This window comes from Amphiura filiformis, chromosome 10, assembly GCF_039555335.1.
Source record: "Amphiura filiformis chromosome 10, Afil_fr2py, whole genome shotgun sequence".
NCBI classification, from domain to species: domain Eukaryota; kingdom Metazoa; phylum Echinodermata; class Ophiuroidea; order Amphilepidida; family Amphiuridae; genus Amphiura; species Amphiura filiformis.
Window position 1 is genome coordinate 52,848,416 of NC_092637.1, and position 22,952 is coordinate 52,871,367.

A 22,952-nucleotide genomic window follows, 5' to 3' on the forward strand; every position below is an offset into this window, starting at 1 on the left:
TCTATGGAAATAAAAACAAACCGAACACCACCTAATAGTCTATGGAAATAAAAACAAACCCGAACACCACCTAATAGAAATAGTCTATACAAATAAAAACAAACCGAACACCACCTAATATTCTATTGAAATAAAAACAAACCGAACACCATCTAATAGTCTATGGAAATAAAAACAAAGCAAACACCACCTAATAGTCTATTGAAATAAAACCCAACCGAACACAACTTAATAATCTACGGAAATAAAAACAAACCGAACACCACCTAATAGTCTATGGAAATAAAAACAAACCAAACACCACCTAATATTCTATTGAAATAAAAACAAACCGAACACCACCTTATAGTCTATGAAAATAAAAACAAACCGAACACCACTAATAAAAAAAACCCGAACACCACCTAATAGTCTATGGAAATAAAAACAAACCAGACACCATCAATAGTCTAAGGAAATAAAAACAAACCGAACACCTCTAATATTCTATGGAAATGAAAACAAAGCAAACACCCGTTATCATGGTTATAGTCTATGGAAATAAAAACAAACTGAACACCACCTAATAGACTATTGAAATAAAAACAAACCGAACACCGCCTAATAGAAATAGTCTATACAAATAAAAACAAACCGAACACCACCTAATATTCTATTGAAATAAAAACAAACCGAACACCATCTAATAGTCTATGGAAATAAAAACAAAGCAAACACCACCTAATAGTCTATTGAAATAAAACCCAACCGAACACAACTTAATAATCTACGGAAATAAAAACAAACCGAACACCACCTAATAGTCTATGGAAATAAAAACAAACCAAACACCACCTAATATTCTATTGAAATAAAAACAAACCGAACACCACCTTATAGTCTATGAAAATAAAAACAAACCGAACACCACTAATAAAAAAAACCCGAACACCACCTAATAGTCTATGGAAATAAAAACAAACCAAACACCATCAATAGTCTAAGGAAATAAAAACAAACCGAACACCTCTAATATTCTATGGAAATGAAAACAAAGCAAACACCCGTTATCATGGTTATAGTCTATGGAAATAAAAACAAACCGAACCCCTCTAATATTCTATGAAAATAAAAACAAACCGAACACCCGTTATCATGGTTATAGTCTATGGAAATAAAAACAAACCAAACACCACCTAATAGTCTATTGAAATAAAAACAAACCGAACACCACCTTATAGTCTATGAAAATACAAACAAACCGAACACCCGTTATCATGGTTATAGTCTATGGAAATAAAAACAAACTGAACACCACCTAATAGACTATTGAAATAAAACAAACCGCCTAATAGTCGATTGAAATAAAAACAAACCGAACAACACCTTATAGTCTATTGAAATAAAAAGCAAACCGTACACCAGCTCATAATCTATGGAAATAAAAACAAAGCGAACACCACCTAATAGTCTATTGAAATAAAAAGCAAACCGTACACCAGCTCATAATCTATGGAAATAAAAACAAAGCGAACACCACCTAATAGTATATGGAAATTAAAAAAACCCGCACACCACCTTATAGTCTATGGAAATTAAACAAACCGAACACCACCTCATAGTCTATTGAAATTCATTAAAAAAAAACGAACACCAATCAATAATCTATGTAAATAAAAAGCAAACCGAACACCACTAGTCTATGGAAATAAAAACAAACCAAACACCACCTAATAGTCTATGGAAATAAAAACAAATCGAACACCGCCTAATAGTCTATAAAAAAAAAAAGTGAACACCACTTAATAGTCTGCTAAATAAGTACAAGTCGAACACCACCTAATAGTCTACTAAATAAGAACAAATCGAGCACCACCTAATAGTCTATGAAAATAAAAACAATCCGAGCACAGAACACTCCTAATATTCTATAGAAATAAATACAAACCGAACACCACCTAATAGTCTATGGAAATAAATACAAACCGAATACCAACTAATAGTCTATGGAAATAAAAACCTTTGAGTTCACTGTTTTCAAGCAGTTTAACTAAATCTGTAACGTTCCTGTATTTGTTTTATTGTTTTTTATTTATTGTTATTCGGATATAACAATTTGTTCTATTATTGCCTGTTTAGGAACATAAATAAGAAGAGTCTTGTTTCTGCCTACATAACAAGAAGATCCCTTTCAAATTTAACAATATTGCAACAATTTCATAAGGAAGTGTTAAACCTGTTTTTAAGAATATTTCAGAGACATTTTGATAATTTAGATTTATGCTGATATTGAAATATACAAGTAGGCCTAGTGGTTATTTATTGTTGATATATTGAGGATTGAAAACGCTCATATAACTGGTATATGTTTCATTCATTTCAGGTCAATATTTTGCAAGTACAATGGTTTTGATATCGCTATCACTAGCAATGTCAGTTGGCGTGTTAAATATGCATCACATCGGCCCTGATTTTCGCCCTGTCCCACCGTGGATGAAGAAACACATCCTTGGCAATTTAGCCAGCATTTTAATGATGAATAAGAAATTCCCAAAGCCTGAGAAAAAGACCAATCTCATTGGTGAAAAACTAGCACAAGATTTCCAGGCTTGGGAACATCAGGAGCTAATTAGCATCGTACAGAATCGAATGGATCGAATAGGGGATTCCCCAAAGATAAGACGGTCCTACACACCGTGCAATGGTGTGTCATCATTGGTTAATGATATGAACGATGATCAGCCAACATCGTGTCCAAACCAAGATCAAGGATCTACTTCGTCCATTTCTACTCCAATTGTGAAACAAAATGACTTGTTAAAACAGTTACTGAAGGAAGTTAAGAAATTAACAGGCCACGTTGCCGACGAGACAGCGGAACAAAAACTACGTGATGAGTGGAAACGTGTTGCCATGGTTTTTGACAGATTTTTTTTGATAATCTTCGTGATTGGAACAGTGGCTACGTACCTCATTATGTTTTGTCAGCTTTGATCGGGAAAAGATGCAAGAAGATAATAATATAAACCCATGTATATAAAGTAACTAGTATAATAAAATGTCCCACGACCCACCTATTTTTATAATGTTTATTTGTAGATCTTTATGTAATCGCCCGCCCTATGATTCACTCTGTAAATCACTGATATAGTATTTCTTCATTAGTCTCGTTTGCAGCCGAAAGAGCACAAGCCGGCTGGGAACGAGACTATAGTATATAATCTTAAGACTAGGTACGGTACATTCCCGACAGCTTTTGTGAGATTATTGACAGAAATTATGCTCCAGGATGGTCCTGGAGCAGTAAGTCTAATCAATGTATTGGTTTTATGAATACGGACTGTTCCATTTTGAAATACAGCACTGCTTTACTTGCCCATTATAAGTATATAGTTTAACAAATTATATCAAATCTGCTCCTGGAGCATGTTTAGGTTATCTGTACAATGATGCGAATGAGAATGCTCCAGGAGTATCATGCCAATTTGAAATACAGCAATGCTTTACTTGCCCATATTTACAATGATAAGAATGAGAATGCTCCAGGAGCATGATGTATCATATCAGATTTCTGATTTTGAAATGCTGAACTGTTTTAATTGCCCATTTTGAAATATACTTAAAAGTATATTTTAACAAATTAGGTACAATTACCGAACCGAATAGGGTGCAACTTGCTAGACTTGAGTCCAGTCCTCGTTTACGGAGTTAAGGGTTAGGGTTTAGAGTTGATATAGGGCAGTCTTGTAATAAGACTATTAGAGTTGCGCACCCTATTCGGCAATCGCTCCACAAATTATACCAAATATGCTCCTGGAGCATGTTTATGTTGTCCTACAATGATGTGAATGAGATGGCTCCAGGAGCATCATACCAAAAATAAAACATATAGCTTCCCCTCAGGCTCAGCCATCCCCTATTACGAGAATACAACACCCTGACAATTATCGATAGTTCGAATAGCTGATTTGCGAATACTGCTCCAGGACCATAATTCCGGGCAAAAATCTCACAAAAGCTTCCCGACACGGCTACTTTTTATAGTTCAGGAGATTCCAGACAATTTTTTACGCCAAAGTACCATACAATAGTCGCCGCTAAAAACACGCGTACTGTGTCCTAGGGGGATTTCAATTTGAGTTTTGTGGATTTGGTGCTCTTCCCGTGTGGACATGTTCATGATGGAAGGGAGGTTGCAAAGGTGAAAATTTATAAACAATAGTCGTGTGTTAAAAAAATAAGGAAACTTGTATACAGCATATCTTTTACTGTTGTGATCCAAATGATATGCTTATATAGTAGGTTACAAAATAATTGGTGTCAAATGTATTTGGTCAATTCCAGCGAAAGCAGGACAAAATTCTCTCTATGTTAACTTTCCACTTTAAAATGTCATTAATAAAGGAAATCACGTTATTGATGGAGCATATCATGTCACGTCCAATGTGCTCTCTTTGTGCATATAGGCCTTTACTAGCAAGTCATACCAGGTGACAAGTTATGATAGCTTAAATGAATTGGCGTTACCCACGAATTCAAAGATAAAGCACCATATATGTCATTGAATGTCCTTCAATCAAAATAAAATTATTACCATTAGAAAGACGTTTGCATGATCTCTCATCATATGTAAAACGATTGAATTCCACCAAAGTTTGTGGACTCTAGAGGCCATTAAGTCAATTTGGCTAATAATTTTGTTACCCGCGTATCAAAAATAAAATGATCGTTCTGAAAATGTTAAGTGAATATGCCATAAATGACTATATCATGAAACGAAGTTTCGTTCTATAATTCTGAGGTCCAAGTGATTATTTTATGCAAATACGTTTTACCCATAAAATTCCATAAAATCAAATTTGACGTTACCCACGTATCAACTGTTACCCACGAGTCCAGCAAATATAATTGCCATAACTTAAACTAACATTTAATGACTTTGGACACTGAATTTAGTTTGACAAGCGCTTAAAATTGTAAATCATAAAAATACGTTCACCGCTTTAAGAATCTACGACGGTTTAAACTTTTGTTACCCACGAATCCCGAATAGATGCTAACCTTGAAAAATAAGGAGATTGTTTATTTTAAGTTTAAATCAGCACATATTCAAGCCATGGGTATGCTATAATTTTGACAGTACTTACAGTTTATACACCTAAGAAACGCAAACCCCAAACGGTACTATAGTACTTATAACTTTACCCACGAATTCGGCGTTACCCACGAATCCAAGGATTTACTCGTAAATTATATGTTTCTTATGCATCTTAACATTTTGAAAACATGCGATATAAGTTCCAAAACAGTCCTGTTTAATAGCGTCCTCTTGAAGGTATACTGAAGCTGCATCATGAAGTTTTGATTGATTATCCTAAATTACCATTTTTTGGGTAAAGGCAATTGGTTAGAGAAACGGGAATCATTGAAACACAATGGAGGAATAACCGCATGGTGGTTTCCAACCTTCTGTAATATTTTCTATTTTGCCGCTTACCAATACATACCTTCAAATATGTGTTACCCACGAACATTTTGGTTACCCACGAATCCCTACTTAAATTATAGTTAACAATGTATTGATAGTGTTTTAGTTCATAGGAACTGTCAAACACGAGTTAATAGAATATTGCTGCATGAAAATATGGAATGATTTTACTAAAATAATATTATAAAACTGTTTGCTCTGTCTATTTGAATTTGGCAACTTCATTGTTCTCAAAATTTTTATACCCAAAATGCCATAATGATCCATTCTAAATATTCCATGTAGTCTGTATTTTGATTAAAATTCATTTTAGTGCCATTGCAGCCTGAATTATTGACATACGGAAAAGTATTTTTTATTTTTATTTAAAAAACTTAATAGGAATTGCTATTTTCCAGACGCTGTTACCCACGAATCCATCCGAGATCCTCATCCTGCGACGAGATACAAAATCTAACTTTATATTTATATGAAGCATTTATTCTAATCTTTCGAAATAATACAGTAATGTTAAATGACAGCCACTTTGGAAAGAGTTCGAAGAATTGACACAATCTCAACTGTACACCTGGTTCTTTCTTAAAATTTGTAATAACCAAAATATTTCTTTGTAGATATATGTAATAAAATTCTATTTTACGTTCAAAGTCTTCACCGATTTCTAGTGTATATGAGTCACACATAAAATATTGAAAGATATTAAAGAAAGTGAAATTTTATGGCGTACAACAGGTGAAAAATGCTTGAATTCGTGGGTAACATGCATATGCGCATTTAACACTTTATTTGGTCTAGCAAGAAAAGTTATTTTTCAATCCGATGGCACTTCCACCTGATGATTCACTAGACATGATCGTCTCATTTGATAAGTCTAGAATTGAAAAGGAAAACATTTTCAAAATGGCCCCCAGAGAGAATTTTGGCCCGCTTTGGCTGGAATTGTATATTTATATAATTTTTTAATTATTATGTTGTACGTGTGGCCTTCGCGAGTCCTTTATATTAGTAGTGGGTGAAACTCACCTTTACATGGAATGATTGCCCAATGCATTTATACACGCAATAATAGAGATAAGCTGACATTTACTGGCCGGTGCTCTCTCTTCAGATGCAAGAAGATCCCTAGTGACAAAAACATAACAATTAAACGTAGTTGCTAATGAAAAAATGGTTTCTGCTCTCCACAACCCCCAAATTTATAACCTGTGTAGATTTGATCTTCGTAATCACGAATAAGTTATCTGCTAACTGCGTGTTCAAATATAATATAATAATAAAAACGGTTTGCAATGAATTTTAAAATGTGTTTTCAACTATAATTCAGTGCTTACATTATGAGAAAGCCCCTTCATTTAGCTGTAATTTGCCGGAAACCATTCGATAAAACAGGTTTAAGATATGACCTCGGATGTAAAAAATAGTTGCAAGACCAATTTTGCAATGTTTTTAGAACATTTTTTTTAAGAAACATCTTACTTTTTCAAAAAGGATTTGATTTTTGAGAAAAATTAGACAAAACAAGCCACAAATAGAAGATCGTAAGTCTCCAAAACTCTCCATTGAGTGAACATTGTGCAATTCAATCATGATTGATTTACGGTGCGAATCAACAGAAAATTATTAAATTATCCTGGAACCATTTTTACATCCGATATCATATATTTAAAACAATTTTATCAAATTAGCTATGGTTTTCACATGCAAACACTAAATCATAGTTGAAAACACATTTTAATTAACCACCCCATTTCTTGGAACCCGCTTTTATGGGATACCCTATATACAATAACACAATACTGTCACTGAATGAAGTATTTGCAGTCAAAGCTATCATTGCGTGTACCACCGTGATAGGCACTATGGTATTTTACAGAGGGCGTACTAATCCGTCGAATACGGTTGTTTAGGGACCAAAAAGTATAATAAATATGTAAAATAAATGTGCAGATTTCAAACTTTTGTTTTGACATTATATGCTATGTCTGTTTGGTGTGTTGTAAGAGCATATTAAATTGTGATTTTCTAGATAGTGTAACCGTTCATGTAACTAAAATGCGCCTTTACGAATGCCTATGTGTTTATTTTTATCTGCTCTGATTTGGCTGTATTTTGTATAAATAATTGTATTAATTGAGGGAAATTTGGGTATTTTTTATTCGCAATTGCACATTTTCTTTAATTACATATATTTGGATGGTAATTGTTTAGTCCTACGCTACAATGTCGCTATTATTATTTTAGGTTTTACATATCCATCGATACGACTAGCACATAACGTGCTCTTCGTTTCTGTACATGTTGTATGGTAATATTTTTAATGTTCTCGATTTCTTTCTCACGTCACGTATTATTAAGTAAAGAAGTAAAGATTGTTTCAAGCTCTCTTACTTTGAGCGTAATGCACACTGCTTGTTATTCGGTTTTGTTGCTGTGTGCGTCAATGAAGTCCCGGAACTTAAGTTGCGTAATTTCACAAAAGCGCGTGCCAGTCACGCAATACACAAAGCTCGGTTCGCTTAGGTGCTGTGCTCAGCTGAGTGTACGCCATTCCAATCAGTTTTCTTCGGTCATATTTATAAATGCGCTTTTATAAATACCCACGTGACCACCTCCACCCTGCCATAACGGCTTGTAGAGAGTAAGTCTCGAAGTGACCTTCTACATAGCGGGTGGTCTTTCTATACATTTGAATGCAAAGGTGGAACAACATTAGACTACTGTGCAGCAAAATTGTCTATTTTGTTCAACTTTGTGATTATATTGTAAACGTTTCCGTCGTTAAATATTTTCCCGTCGAAAATACGTTCAAAATTTCACATCACTGTTACTTTATTATGATATCTTACAAACAAAATGGATCAAATTAATAGTTAGACTTTCCTTTGTATATTTAATATCCTTGACTGTCTTTTATAAATTGTAAAACGTAGAGAGTTTGTGCATTGTCTACGTTTTCAGCGCGTTCTTTTCGTAGGTGAAAAATCTTCAATACTGGCTTGGTAAGCGACAGAGGATGATTTAAGGAAGCCCCATCATGCACTGTAAAAGTGTTATCACTAGAGTTTCAACTGCCACTTTACTTTTCAAATCCCATTGAACTCTGTGCAAAAGATGTTGTTTTAGAATTGCCCGTGTGTCATTATTAGTTGGTCGATTTCAGATCTAAAGTGATGTATGCATGAAGGATAATCCACACCTTCTGTAGATAACATAAAATGTGAAATCGACCAACCTTTAGAAGGTGTTTTTATTGTAAATATATCTGTCCAAATTCAAATTTAACCATGCACGTGTGTATGCAGTGGGCGGGCAGTGGTGTGTGTTCACTCACACAGCTGTGCTAACCGCAAGACTTGCTGGGAAGTGCTTAAATCATCCTCTGGGTAAGCGACTACGACACAAGAAAATGATTTTGAAGAGTAGGACGGTCGTGCGATCACGGCGACTGGGAATCACAACCTTCCTAGTGATCGAATGACCGCACGTACAAAAGAACTCGACCGAGATGTGTTTCACTATTATAAACGTTAAAGACATGACCTAGCGGTGTTTGCACAAAGTCAAATACTAGCGTAAAGCTGGTACACAAGAGGAATGTTATATGCGACCAGCTCCAACAAAACCCGGAATAAGTCGCCAGGCATGTTTTTGAGTTATAGGCATTTAAAGATGACATTCCCATATAAAATCAAATTTGGGAATTCTTAATTTCGTGGTATTTGACATTGGGACTGAATGGACTTTCAAATCCTTGAAGGTTTATTTAATCAATAATTGACAGTTGAACTATGATAATCCCTATTCAATCCTGTGTAAGGCAGGAAACTAATTAGCACATTACTCAGACTAGCAATTTGGCAAAAATGTCAAGGCATCATTTACAACATTATCCATATCTTGAAAAGTGTTGATGCTATGCATATAATTTTGGTATCATTTTGAAGCTTGTATTTTTTTATTCAAATCATGAAATGTCAAAAATGCGACTTGTTCCTGGTTTTGTCGGAACGGGTCACATATAGGTTCTATGATATAAAGGGTGTCATTTGCCGCCCTATATGCATGATTATTTCTCGGGAGTGGAAAGACAAATAAATCTCTCGTTTATTATGGGCCTTAACTTAAAAACCGTATGACCTGTGGCATTATAAATTTGACTGCTGACTTTCTTGACCTATTTGCTATAAAAATCAATGTGTTAATGTTAAGAATGTGAATGACTGGTGAAATCCTGACTAATCGCTCCAGACTTCATGTATACAATAACATTGATTGTGCTGTTGTTGCTGCCATGTTGTTGAGTTAATTTGTAATCAAAGAATTAGCATTGACCATTGGTCTACCCCTCCTTCCATACTCTTGTGGCATGCTGCTTCTGCTTCTTTTCATTTTATCTTGCTTACTTTGTTCCTTTTCCTCTTATTCGTTCCCACTGCCACTTATATCCGATACTATTACCGACGAAATTTAGGTCCGGCAATAAGTGATTTATGTCCGACTGCGTGAACACGACTTTAATAGGCTCGTGAGTATTTCTAAATGACAATTAAATCACCTGAAATATTTGCCCTCAGAAAAGGACTTGCTCAGATCGCGCGCCCAAAAAGTTAACAGTTCAGAAATTGCAATATTTTTAACAACCTTTAAAAAATAAATTGAAAAAAAAAAGAAACCCGGAACCTCCCTGCTGTGATTACCACTACTATTTTTATAGCATTTGTCGCAGGTTTATCATTTTTATGTATGTTTTGTAGCTTAAGTATGACATCGAAATGTTCTAACAGCGTGCACGACTAATTATTCAAAGGCCTCGGAATAACAAACGGGCTGTTCATTATGATTATCATGGATTATACATATCAGTGGCGTAGATTTCTTTTTGACATTGGGAGGATGGGATTGGGAACAAATGGGAGTATTGTGAATCCAACCACTGTTGGCGACAGAATAAGTTTTTGGTACAAATGCGCACGAAAGTGGAATACATTCGCACGAAGAGTGCTAAAATTTGCACTTTTTAGGCTAAAATGTCCAAATATGATGTTAATTTGGTCAGAAAACCACATATGGACATCAACATTGGGAGATGATTGTATAGACCCCCCCCCCCTCAATTTACGCCTGTGATACGGATTAAGCTTAGCTATAACATAAGTCTAAGCTACATGTACGTGGGTATAAACCCGGGGGTACAAACCGAAATCCCAATTTGCGGGCCCTTAAAAGGTGGCAAATTAAAGCCTTAACAAAATTAACTGAGCTCAAAAAGAAACTTATAATTTTTCACAAGGTCATATCTTAAAATACTGTCCATCAAAATTACATACAGGTTTATTTCAATACTCTACTCTAAACACACGTCAGTAACCAAGCAGTTATCCAACTGACACAACAGCAAAATTCACTGACATGGAACAGCTAGCTTCCTGGACCACATCCACAGCCCAATAATTGGCACCCAGCACAAGAAATATGTGAGAATGAGTACAAGATCCTTGCACACATGATAATTCCCAAAGAACAGGGACGGATTTTTAAAAGCTGTCAGCAAGTCAGCAGTTGTTGACAATGCCCCCTGCTATTTTGGCTAAAGCCCCCCCCCTGCTTTTTTTTTTTTTGCTTTAATTGTTTTTTGCAAGGTTCAAAGGCCATTCTATTTATGCACGCATTTGTGATTCTTGGGTTGTTTCTCCTTCTCCTCCTTCCACATGAGTGTCAAGGTTAGCAACCCTAAAACTAGACCTGGGGCCCTACCCCGAAAAGTCTCATTTTGCCCGTTTTGGGCCCAGCAAGAGGTCAAAGTTCAAGGGTCCCAGGGGCCAAAATTTAATATTTGGCCATTCAGTTTCTATAGAATCAGGACTACGAATTGGTACACTGATAATCCTAGAGCTTTATACATTCTCAAAATACAAGTAGGTTATTTAGTATGGGCCCGAGGGCCCCGAATGTGAAATATAAGGGTATCATTAAAGCTGGCTCTAAAACTACAAAGGATCCCGTATGTGGACCGTGATACACTTAGGCCTAAAGCCCATATTAGATTTTTTGCCAATTTTGGGGCCCAAATGTCAAAACAAAGGGCAAACCGTTTCTCAATAAATATTTATGGATACATGGGCTCCAAAGGTCAAATATTATAGGTCCCCTCCTTGTTTTAACATTTGCGGCCCACTGCCCCAGGGCCTGAGATGTTAAAACAAAGTAACTTAACTTTGGAACTACGAATGGGGGAGGGGGTGAACCAACGACCACCCCCCCCCCCCCAGATTTTGTATCCGTTTTTATGCGTTTTTGCCCAAACGACCTAATCTAATCGTTTTGGCTCCTGTAAAATTATTCCAAGAGCTACTGAATTTTCACTTGTTAGGTAGGTTGAAATATCATTTCCTTTTATATTGATTAATTGTCCCTGACAACTCATAGTCCAGTTACATGTTGTATCCTTCCATATGTTGGGCAGGTTTTCTGATTAAGGCTTGAAACCAAGTTATAACTTTGCTGAAGACCTTGTATTACCATAAAAAAAGAGTTATGGCTCCCTCAAGGTCATACAGGGGTCAAATTTCAAAATTGATCAGACTTCGTTCAAAACCAAATCAAAGTATAGGCTTACTAATGTGGTCAAAACGATTTAGATAAAATATACTTAAAGGGAATCTGTACCATAAACCAATCAATGGCTATATAGTTGCAGTAATAATAAAAACGACAAACAGTAAAAGTCCCAAGCTTATATACGTCCAAATAAAGGAGAAAATCTTAATTCCTTACGACGATCAGCGGTGAGTTTGCGATCCATGGTGGCTGCCATATTGATACCCGATGTATTTTTTATTACGCTGTAACGGTACCCCGATTTTGAAACCAGCGAAATCCGTGCCACAAGCCTCGTCCCTCGTGAACTTTGGTGACACGAAGCGAATACTACCAAAGTTCAGATTCAACATTCGTTCAAAAGAAAATGCGACAATTTTTACCCATAAAACTACAGAAGAACCTAAAAAAATGTATTTTAAGTAATATTTATGATAATAATGTCTTTTGAGAACGAAAAGTAAAAACAGCACTAAAAACCAAAATTCGCTGTAGGGGTCGCGAATGCCATACAGCAACACACGCTCGCCGTGGGTCTGTGTGAAAGGTTACACTACCGCTTGTGGCAAAAAGGATTCGCAAGCAGCTATCATGGCGGCTCCCTTGAATCGCAGAAACGAAGGATTAAAAGTGCTTTTTCTTTGTTAGGAATATTCCGAAATTCATATAGAGCGTCTGGTATGTTTAATTTAGGGGTATATAACTATATTAGCCATTGATTAGTTTATGATACAGATTTCCTTTAAATCTACCTGTAATGTATTTTTTGGAATAGAGGTTATTCGTGTCCTATAAGCTGCATATCCTATCAGCGACTGCCTTGTTTAATACTGCGCCAAAAGTATCCTTACGCTTGGAAGAAAAATCCTTACTAATCCGGCACATTATGACATCCCATTGAATACAATGTGACTTCAAGAAGCAAAGTTACAATCATTTGATTAGACGAAGGTCCCGTTTTAAAAGTGACAAACTGGCCTCCACAGAGTAGGCATCTGGTTTGAGAGTGGTGAATAGTTAATCTATGCATGCCTTTGATTTATAACAAAAGAAACAAAAGACAACTGGAACAAAAGAACTGACGAATAAAATGAAAGTTATGAAAAGTACAGAGAAATAAAACTGAAATAAAAACTGCTTTAAATAAAGCGTCATTGAAGAAACTGTGTTGTCTCTTTGTTGCGCTTGTTGGAATCTATTTACGCCTTGCGCCTTGTATAAGCCAGTTTGTCATTTTTAAAACGGAACCTTCGTCTATTCAATTGCTTGATTGATTGTAATTTTACTTCTAGACGTCACATTGGATTCAATGTGGTGTCATAATTTGCAGGACATGTATTAAAAAAAATTTACCCCAATATGGTTCAGTTTTGAAATTGTGATTATTTTTCCAAGTGGGCCAAGTGTAAGGATACTTACCTCAGGCAGGTAACCCCGAGGTCATGCATTGAATTGGTTTGAATGAGGAGTACTACGGGAACCAGCGCCTTTTGTTAGTCTTAGTCACATGAGTAAAGTTGATAACCTCTATTATAAGCAAAATGTTAAAGATTGCATAGGGCTCCATAGTGGTAGAAACCTAACAAATGCTCCGATTTTAACCACAATGGTCTCAAATTGTTCGTCTTGCAGGAGCAATTAAATTTAAGAATATTTTGAACCATTTAGTTACATAGGTAATATCGTCCAATAAGTCAAGGTCAATACGGTTCAATGGGTAGTTTAGTGAAATGTTGTTCAAACTATACAAAAGTATTCTTCTGGTATGCTTAAAATGCATAAATTGGCCTATCTGCGATATAAATGTCATGTACTCTCTCACCCGGTTACTTATAGTAGCGAGACATCCAAGATGGTGCAAACTATTTTTTTATTTGTAATGGTATCAAATCCATACAATTAGAGACCATTTTATGGAAATCGGAGAATTTTTATGCTAGAGAACCGTGCATCTCAGATAGTTCAAACCATACTTTTTCTGAATCGTTATGATCAGAGCAACACTTTGGCGTGGTTTATAACATGATCTGATCAATTTTGAAATTTGATCCCTGTATGACCTTAACTTTTTTCTGAGCAAGGTACATTTTGGCAACCCAAGTTTTTCCTATTCCCTGAGGTTAGATTATGATATTAAAACTGATTCTGGACCTTATGCAAGGGAGTTTGCTTGCTCCTTGACTATCAGTATCAAGCAAAAACAGGAAAAGAAATATTCCTTGTTCTCTAGTACTGTTTTTAAGGGGAGGCGATATATTGTGCGTAATTATAGAGGGCCAGGGAATTCCCTCTAGCATTATAAAAAATATTTGAAGAAATCAAAGAGCCTTAGGAATAACAACTGTAGTGTAATTTTTGTAATTGATCTAAACCCAAACGTTTTATACCAATTTTGAATTTAGCCTGAATCCGTAGATATGGCACCTCTCGCCCTTTTTTTTAGGTCAAGGCTGTTTTTACCATTATGTAACGAACCATTGTTGAAGCTATTTCAAATACATGTTCACAACACTCTAGAGAAAGAATGCGACCATATACTGCTGAAATATCTTTTGTTGATTTCAAATGATAATGTCATGACGTCGTAAATTTTTAAGGTCAAATTCCTAAAATCAAAACAAAACATTGCGACGCAGATATTCTACGACTTATGCAATTTCATCATCGTATCAGTGTCTTTATTATTTGTTTGAGACCTTTTCAAACGTTCGTGCTACTTATGCATAAAACGGCCAATCTATATTTACAAAATGTCATTTGTATGTAAACAAAAGACTAAAGATAGCATTATGAGATTTATCTTTTATTATTACACTCCTCTGATCAACTGCCTCCGTGGCCGAGCGGTAAAGATCGGGACTGAATATCAATGACGCTTGGAATCGTTGGTTCGAGTCCCATCGAAGCCTGTGGAAACTTTTTTTCTTCAAAATTCATGATCGCATTCCGAAATGAGTAACTTGCCGGTAAATCATGTATCGTGTCCTTAAAAACACGCACAAATTACTTTGATAAACCCTCGATATGGGTATAGAATAGTGTAAAATTGGAATTTTCGCACGCTTCGCGCGAAATTACCAAATGTATATCTCCTTCTACTTTAAATAGTACGAAATGGAATGAATATTCATTCGCAAACATAATATCTCATATCACTGACCGAACTAATGTGCATGACGCACTGGTCAATTTTTCTTCTTGCCCCCCCGACAAAAAGTTCAGACACGCTCCTGATTTCAACTCTCTACTATTGGGCCCCTAGAATATTTTGCTGACAGGGCCCTTTTCCTTAAGTCCGCCTCTGCCAAAGAGTAAGTGGAAAAGTGCGTGAATATCAGAAAGCAGCACCGTTTCATCATCTGTGCAAAGATCTTGTATGCATTCTCACAGATTTATTTTGCTGGATGCCAACTATTGGGCTGCGAAGGTGATCAAGGAAGCTTTTCCGTGTCTGTACGTTTTGTTGTTGTGTCAGTTGGACAACTGCTTGGTTATTATGGGGTTTTGAGTAGAGTATTGAAGTAATCCTGTGTTAAATTTTTGTTTATTTTGATGGACAGGATTTTAAGATATGACATTGTGATTCACAAGTTGTGAAAAATTATAAGTTTCTTTTTGAGCTCAGTTTAGATACCCATCTATTTCAATAATCATGATACATTATCTTGCTGTAGAACTAGAGTGTCTCGTATTGTCATATACATGTATATATTCATTTTTCAGTATTTAATAAAAAAACAATAACTAAATAAAACTTGTTCTAATTCTTTATTGCAGTCTCCTATAAATCATAGGAGACCTATTCTCACAAAAAAGCGGAAAGCTACCAGGGAAGAAAAAAGCGCAGTGATTTATAGTGCGCAACGCACAGGCACAACGCCTATCCACAAGCCTCAGCACACTTTACAGGTTGTCGCTGACCACTACGGCCCACATCATTCCATAAACCATTGAACAACAATTCAGGCAGGCGGTGATGGAAGCGATATCGCCAATTTTGAGGTCGCCATTGGATTAACACATAATCATGAAATCGTCACAAACAATAATGTGGTGTCAAAGCAAAATTATCTTCCTCTAAAACCGTTGGGGTACGACAATGTACCACACTGCAAGTATGTTAATTTTCCATTTGTAATTGCTAACCGTGGATTTTGAATGGGGCTGTCAGCCCTGTATCTTCGCCAGCCTCGTACGTCACGTGTTGCGCTTCCTACGCCACCTGAATTCAGGGACTTCAAGAGTGCGCACCCTAGACAATCCACCATACTGCAGTTACTGTTTATTTTCATATACACAATACACAGTGCTCTCACCATTGACATGTGGCCTCTACAAACAGTGTATGTTAGAGGTATAGGGCATTTCCTAGTTAACGTCACTGTGTGAAAAATAACCGGCCAATACTCTCTTTGTACTCTCTGAAATTGTAGAAAATATAGTTTTGTAACATGTCTTAATTTAGATATTTGGAAATATTCGCATTTTGGTGTTTTAGAAAGGAAGGGCACGGCATGGCCTGCAAAATTCCCTGTGTAAATCAAATGCAATTTTTAGTGAATATCACTCACTTGTAGACCGCTCTCTTCCGAAGGGCATTAAAGCTAAACCACTTGACGGATATTTTGTGTACTTGCTGTCAATCAAGAATAATGTATATATTACATATAGACTAAAAACTGAGTAGGTGGGGCATCTGCAAATGTTCGTACCTATATGTAAATGACAGATAACAGCAAAAACAGCTCCAATGTCTGACCATAACTTTGGTTAGTGCAGTGAGTCAGAGGATTTCAAGTGGGTGATTATTGATTGGCAATGGCAAGTGCTATATTTGGGCATAAGTGCAGTCCACCATTAAATGTGGAGGATAGACTAGACTTTGTCGATTGATTTTGCTGGAATAGTTTCCTGTTAACCAGGTTTAAGTACTGCAAAAGTCGAATCATGTTTGCTGTGCAGTATAACTGCACTCAAATAAATAACCTTCGCAACCAGGATCAGCTCCCCGAGTTTCGTACGGGTTACAACGAGACAAATTAGCAGTAAGTTCCTTGCCCAGGGGAATTTCAAGCTAACTCAATTTTTCCACGAGAGCGTACTAGGCACCCCCAGGGTTCGAACCCGCAATCTCTCGCACTATAGTCGAACGCCTTATCGATTGAGCTAACTTGAATGCAAAAGGAGATATGGTTCTTTGAAAACAATAGACGAGTTCTTCTTCGAAATAATTGACTTTTGAACGCCAAGTAAGGGAACCACCCTTGCAAGTTGTATACCATTTTATCAAGTTTACGATCCAGAGATTATGAATCTGGAATTAACATAAGGATAAAGATTTGCAACTTTCCTCTATTTAAAAAAGCAATGCATGTGAAACACACATGCAATGTTCTAAATACAATAGTTATGCTCAAAACCCATTTCCCCCCTTTTTTAAAGGAATTTTGTGATTTTTGGGTATGGTGTTATCGGAATTGCTGCGAAAGTTTTTTTGTTTTAAAAGCACCCTGTATCTTGCTAAGCAGCGAATCATTTTAAAAATACATTTTAAGTGGTTGTATTATTGGTAACGGCAGGTGAAACGCATACAAATCACACATCAATAATACTATCATCGTTATTTTACTCTATGCTTACAAATGCAAGCAAATGTAATACATTTATTTACCTGCGATAAAGCTGTCAACTGCACATGAACATTTGATATTTCAATCTACTTCTTCCGAGAAGAAAGCGCATGCGCAGATACACTATGTCTCCGGCTAATTTGATCAACTTCATGTTTGCCATACTATTTTCTTTGATTGATTATATCACAAACCTACATAAAAGCAAAGATTGCACAAAATGGAAAGCCCGTCACTTCTCCTTCCTTATCACTTTGTTCAAATATCACCATTTTCTCTGATCCCAGGATGTCCTGTGAAAACAATCAGACGCGTATTCTCATATTCTAGCAATTGATATTACTTAAAGGCCTATTCAGTGATTTGCTCATGCGGATGGTCACAAAATCATGTTACAAAGGTCTTATCATCATGGCACCTAATTTTTTTAAGTGACCAATTGGTCATTAAATCTTAAAGTTGGTGACCACACTAACCAGCTAATTCTAACCCTAACCCGTTCGGGCAAATACGGTCACCTCTCTACTGATATCATTTACATGCCACGTATGTGAAATTTGACCTTATTCAGCCAGACCAAACCGTGACATAATGTTTTACACACAAATGCGCCAGGAAAGAGTTATGTTGTTTCATGTGCAACGGTTGTTTGATGTGATCATTTATTAATTTTTCTAACAAAACATTATATGTTCAATTCTAGACCTGGACAATACCAACAGCTATCACACTAATATACATAGGCCTATATATTTTAGCTCTTTTTAACATAGATTTTCGTTTCTATATCAAATTATTCATCTTTTTATGCTTTTTTGTTGTATTTTTGTTGTACATGTATAAACTGTACATTTGCGTGCAAATTGAGGGTGCTATTTATTATTTTAAATTTAAACTAGCCAAATAATATGACTTATTCCTAACATTTCATCTCCTTGCCATTTGTTTGTCTTTTTTCCTGATGTTCTTATACCATTCTTATACCATTATACAAATGTCTACCCCTTGTAAAGATGCAAACAAGATTTAATGTAAATAGCGCCATCATTGTTCAACTTTTCTTTAAAATTACGCAGTTTTACATGCAATCAAACAACCAATTTCACACTGTAACGGATCACTAGCTGCATGAACGGATTTATGTATCTACACTTTTGTTATGCTAAAATTAATAGCCTTCCGATATTTACGTGCTGAAGGTCGCGATCTACATACATCAGTAAACATCAAAAGAGAAGCGAGGTTGATATCCGTGTCAAACTATGACTGGTTCTAATAATTTCAAAATTAATCACCCTATTTTGTCTTACTTTCACGACTCTTAATTTGCACTCACTTGCAATGAGCGTATAAGAACCCCAGTTACTCATAAATATCATCCAAAACCTATAAAAAGCCTCAGTGATATTGCTCTCCTTCGTGTACATGTTCAATAAGATGCACCAGGAACCGGTTTTAGGTGTTTTGTATTGTAGTAATGTGATAACATCTTCTTTGGCACATCATGAAATAATAGCTTGTAACCAACGCGTTACAACTCAATTTTAAAATTAATATTTAACACGATTTACACCAAAATAATTATATCTGGACTGGGCAAATCAGAATAACTGATTATGGTGAGTATGTTATTTTCTGTTTACCAATTATTTAAAAAGAGGGTTTTAATGTGCGTAGACTATAGATAAAATAAGTTCAATCATGGGGGTTTATAACTGCAATTATATGTTGATATATCATCAGTCATTGGGCATAAATGATTAAATCTTAATAATACTTGTGTCTTTCTTTAAAGATTATACTTATTTCTTCTTTTGTTCTAAGTTTGTTTGTTATTTAAAATGTCGTAGATTTTTATACAATCTTAATCATACTTACATATTTTATAAAAATCAATTATATAATCATCTTAACTGCATTTCCATAAGTTTAGTAAAATAACTGGCATCGGGTAAGATCTCAGCTCTGTTTGCGGATTTTGAATAGGCCTAATATAATGCAATATAATTTTCATATCATTATCACACGTAAACCATCTGCCCGTTTACTTTTGTAAGTCATACTATTTTTTTAACAAAAGGCTGAAAACAAAAAGATTATCAAAGTAAAAAAATGGACCATTCCGTTGCACTGACATTTATTTTCTTGAATTTTAAACAGATCTTTATTGTTTGGAATTAAGCGGTCTGGTCTGGATGAAGAAGCGTTTTTGTCTAAACAAGGTAATATTCTGTTTCCTTGATAGATAATTAAAAGGGCAAATATGTATTTAATTTCCGAAGAATAACACATTTTTCAAATACCAAGAAATGAGCTGGGATCTTTTGATTCAGTTTTACTAGTAAGATAAAAACAGAACAAAACAATATGCAATACATTATACAGCAGATTACATGGAATTCAATAATAAAAGTATTATCATGTAGGTTTCCCAATGTAAATTTTGGAAAATTTTACATTAAATAGAAATATCTCTATCATGTTCAACATGAAAGGCGCGGATCTAGGGTTTTCCTTTTCACTTTTACCTGTTTTACGGAAGATATAGATTGCATCGCATTTTTTTTCAAGATCAACGACCTCTCACACAAACGGATCCAGACTGTGGTCCATGCCTCCCTTTTTGTGTTGAAAATAAACTACTGTGAAAAAATAAATAAAAAGAACTACGCCGGGCAGTTAACTTATTCACATCGCGTAATAATATATTATAAAAGTGGTCCACGCAATGGCTGAAATTGGGTCTTCATTTGGAATATTTCTCCATGGCCGTAAGGGTCACCAAAATTACAAGATATATAGCTTTTATGAGCGAATATGATCAAACTTGGAATTAATTGCATTGGTGCGCGCATTATGTAATCGCTCATTTCTTCGTAACCATTCAACCGAATCAAATAATATTTACGTATATGATGCAAAATCAAATGCGCTACGTGTTGCTGATTAATTTTTTTGATTTCAATGTCTATTTTGTGACTTATGATTAAATTTATTCACCCGGGGTTTTTTTCTGGGACACCCTGTATATATAAGTTCGTGTTGCATTAAAATTGCTAATTAGTTTGACTATTAACATACTTTATATATAGAAGCGTTTGAACCACTAGCAACCACGTCTTGTCCATCAATTTTGAGATGCAAAGGAGAGAGAGAAATTGAATGCTAGAGTGAGCGACATGGTATGGAGAGTGGCTCAGTTCTCAATGTTGCATAGCTTTTGGCTTGCATGGGATATTTGATTCTCTTATATGTATTTTTTTGATGTATAATATAATTATTTATAATTCATGTAATTATGGTTTGTGATAATTTTTTTTTTAATTTTAGACAAAAAATAAAAAAAGTTTGAGCGTTTAAAGGAGTATTTCGTGATCCTAGCATCCTCTTTTTATGACATTTTTCAGTACATATCCACGAAAAAAGTATATTCCCAAAATTTTAGTTGATTCCGATATTGCGTTTGCGAGTTATGCATGATTATGTGTATTACACTGCTCCATAGACAATACGTTGTAATTTCGTTCTGGTGCACCAGAACGAAATTCAAATTTCGCGATATCTTTGCTAAACGAATTAATCTGCAAGAAATATTTTGTACATAAACATTATGTAGCCAGAGGTTTTGATTTTGATTACCCTGTTCAGTCAACCTGACCTCTCTAATATTCAGTCTGTATGCGACTGAAGACAAACTCGTTATCAGTCTACATGAGACTGAATATACGGCAGTAAATAGCGCCCTCTGTTTTACATTAAGGTTGCTGATGGTCAATGTTAAATTACGGTTAGGGTTATTGGGTTAGGGTTATTGGGTTAGGGTTAGTTGGTTGGGGTTAGTGCTAGTGGGTTAGGGTTAGTATTAGGGTTAGAGTTAGTGGATTAGGGTTAGTGGGTTAGAGTTAGGGTTAGTGTTAGCGATTTATGGTTAGGGTTAAGACAGCCCGTCACCCTTTTCATACTTTTTGGAGTAACATTGCAACAACGTCCTGTAGCGACCCCCAGCCAACCCCATACCCCATTTCAAATATTTATTAATTTCGTCAATTATTAATTTTGATCAATAGAGGGCGCTATTTACTGCCGTATATTCAGTCTCATAATAGACTAATTACGAGTATGTCTTCAGTCGCATACAGTCTGAATATTAGATAGACCAGATTGGTTCAGTGGTGGTGGGAACAGAGGTACAATCCCGTCCACGTAACGCATTATTTATTTCCTTTATACAGAGAGGTGAATAAATAAAAATAAGGTCAAAAATCCACACCCTCATGTTCTGAAAAACATCAACCACGATCACTTTAACTTTAATCATTGTAATTTTATTTTATTTTGCAGTTCAAATTCAAAAGGAGACCTCTGTACTATTTATTCAACCTAGTGATTCCGACGATGTTCTTGTCGCTAGTAGCCATGTTAACGTTCTTCCTGCCGCCTGAATCTGGCGAAAAAATTAGTCTTGGCATCACCGTGTTACTTTCACTGACAGTGTTCTTATTGCTAGTCGCTGAAACCATGCCACCCACCAGTACAGTGCCTGTTATAGGTATGTTGTCTTATTTTTACCATATATTAATATAAAACTGGTTTATTAGTTAACTAAACTAACACTGACCTATGTTAGGGGTGTTAACCCCAAATATTTTCAATCCCCTTCATAAAATATGGAGATGACCATTCAAAACGAGATAAAAATATAATAATAAAGGGATTAATCTCCCCCCCCCCCTTCGTATACCCTCTGAATGTTTTTGGTTAAGGTAGCCGAATTTGGTAGACTTGCACTATACCGTAAAACCCCGTCTACAAGCATATATAGTGGTTTTTTATCAAACCTTAATTAATTCGAAGCAAGCGTTAATATACCAATACAATAGATCGGTCTTAAAATAATACTTGTTTGTATATGCTTGGATCCGTATTTTATTTGCTCAAACTCCATAATGGCGACTGGATTAATGTAGCTTTCATCAGAAGCACACTATATGCTTGTAGACGGGGTTTTACGGTATATGGCCTATGCTGGCAGAACTTACATTAATCTGTGATGATTGTCTTTTTAGGGTCTTTTTATATTTTCGGTTTTCGCAGTTTCGCCCTTCCCTCGTATCAATGTATATCTCCCTATTTCGCTTCCTCCTCCCCAACCCCTCCTAATCAGTCTCCCCTCTTCCTTCCCGGTCCCTTCTCTCTCCTGTCATATTCTTCTCTTTCTATTTTTTCCGTCTCTCCTTCTCCTCTGTTTCTCCCTCGGC

The 22,952-nt window shown here is 35.7% G+C and overlaps 1 protein-coding gene across 4 annotated transcripts in view; it reads left to right on the forward strand.

The window, feature by feature from the left end:
• The window catches only part of LOC140163019 (neuronal acetylcholine receptor subunit alpha-10-like), a 321,325-nt gene that overhangs the window by 295,847 nt on the left and 2,526 nt on the right, over nucleotides 1-22,952 (forward strand). For 3 of the 4 annotated variants that reach the window (XM_072186359.1, XM_072186356.1, XM_072186358.1), the window contains one exon: nucleotides 2,363-4,305. In XM_072186359.1, coding sequence (XP_072042460.1) covers nucleotides 2,363-2,973 — 611 coding nt within the window. In that variant the 3' untranslated portion in view covers nucleotides 2,974-4,305. Of the gene's footprint in view, nucleotides 1-2,362; nucleotides 4,306-22,035; nucleotides 22,244-22,952 lie in introns of those variants that run through there. The other variant, XM_072186357.1, reaches the window with a different exon arrangement.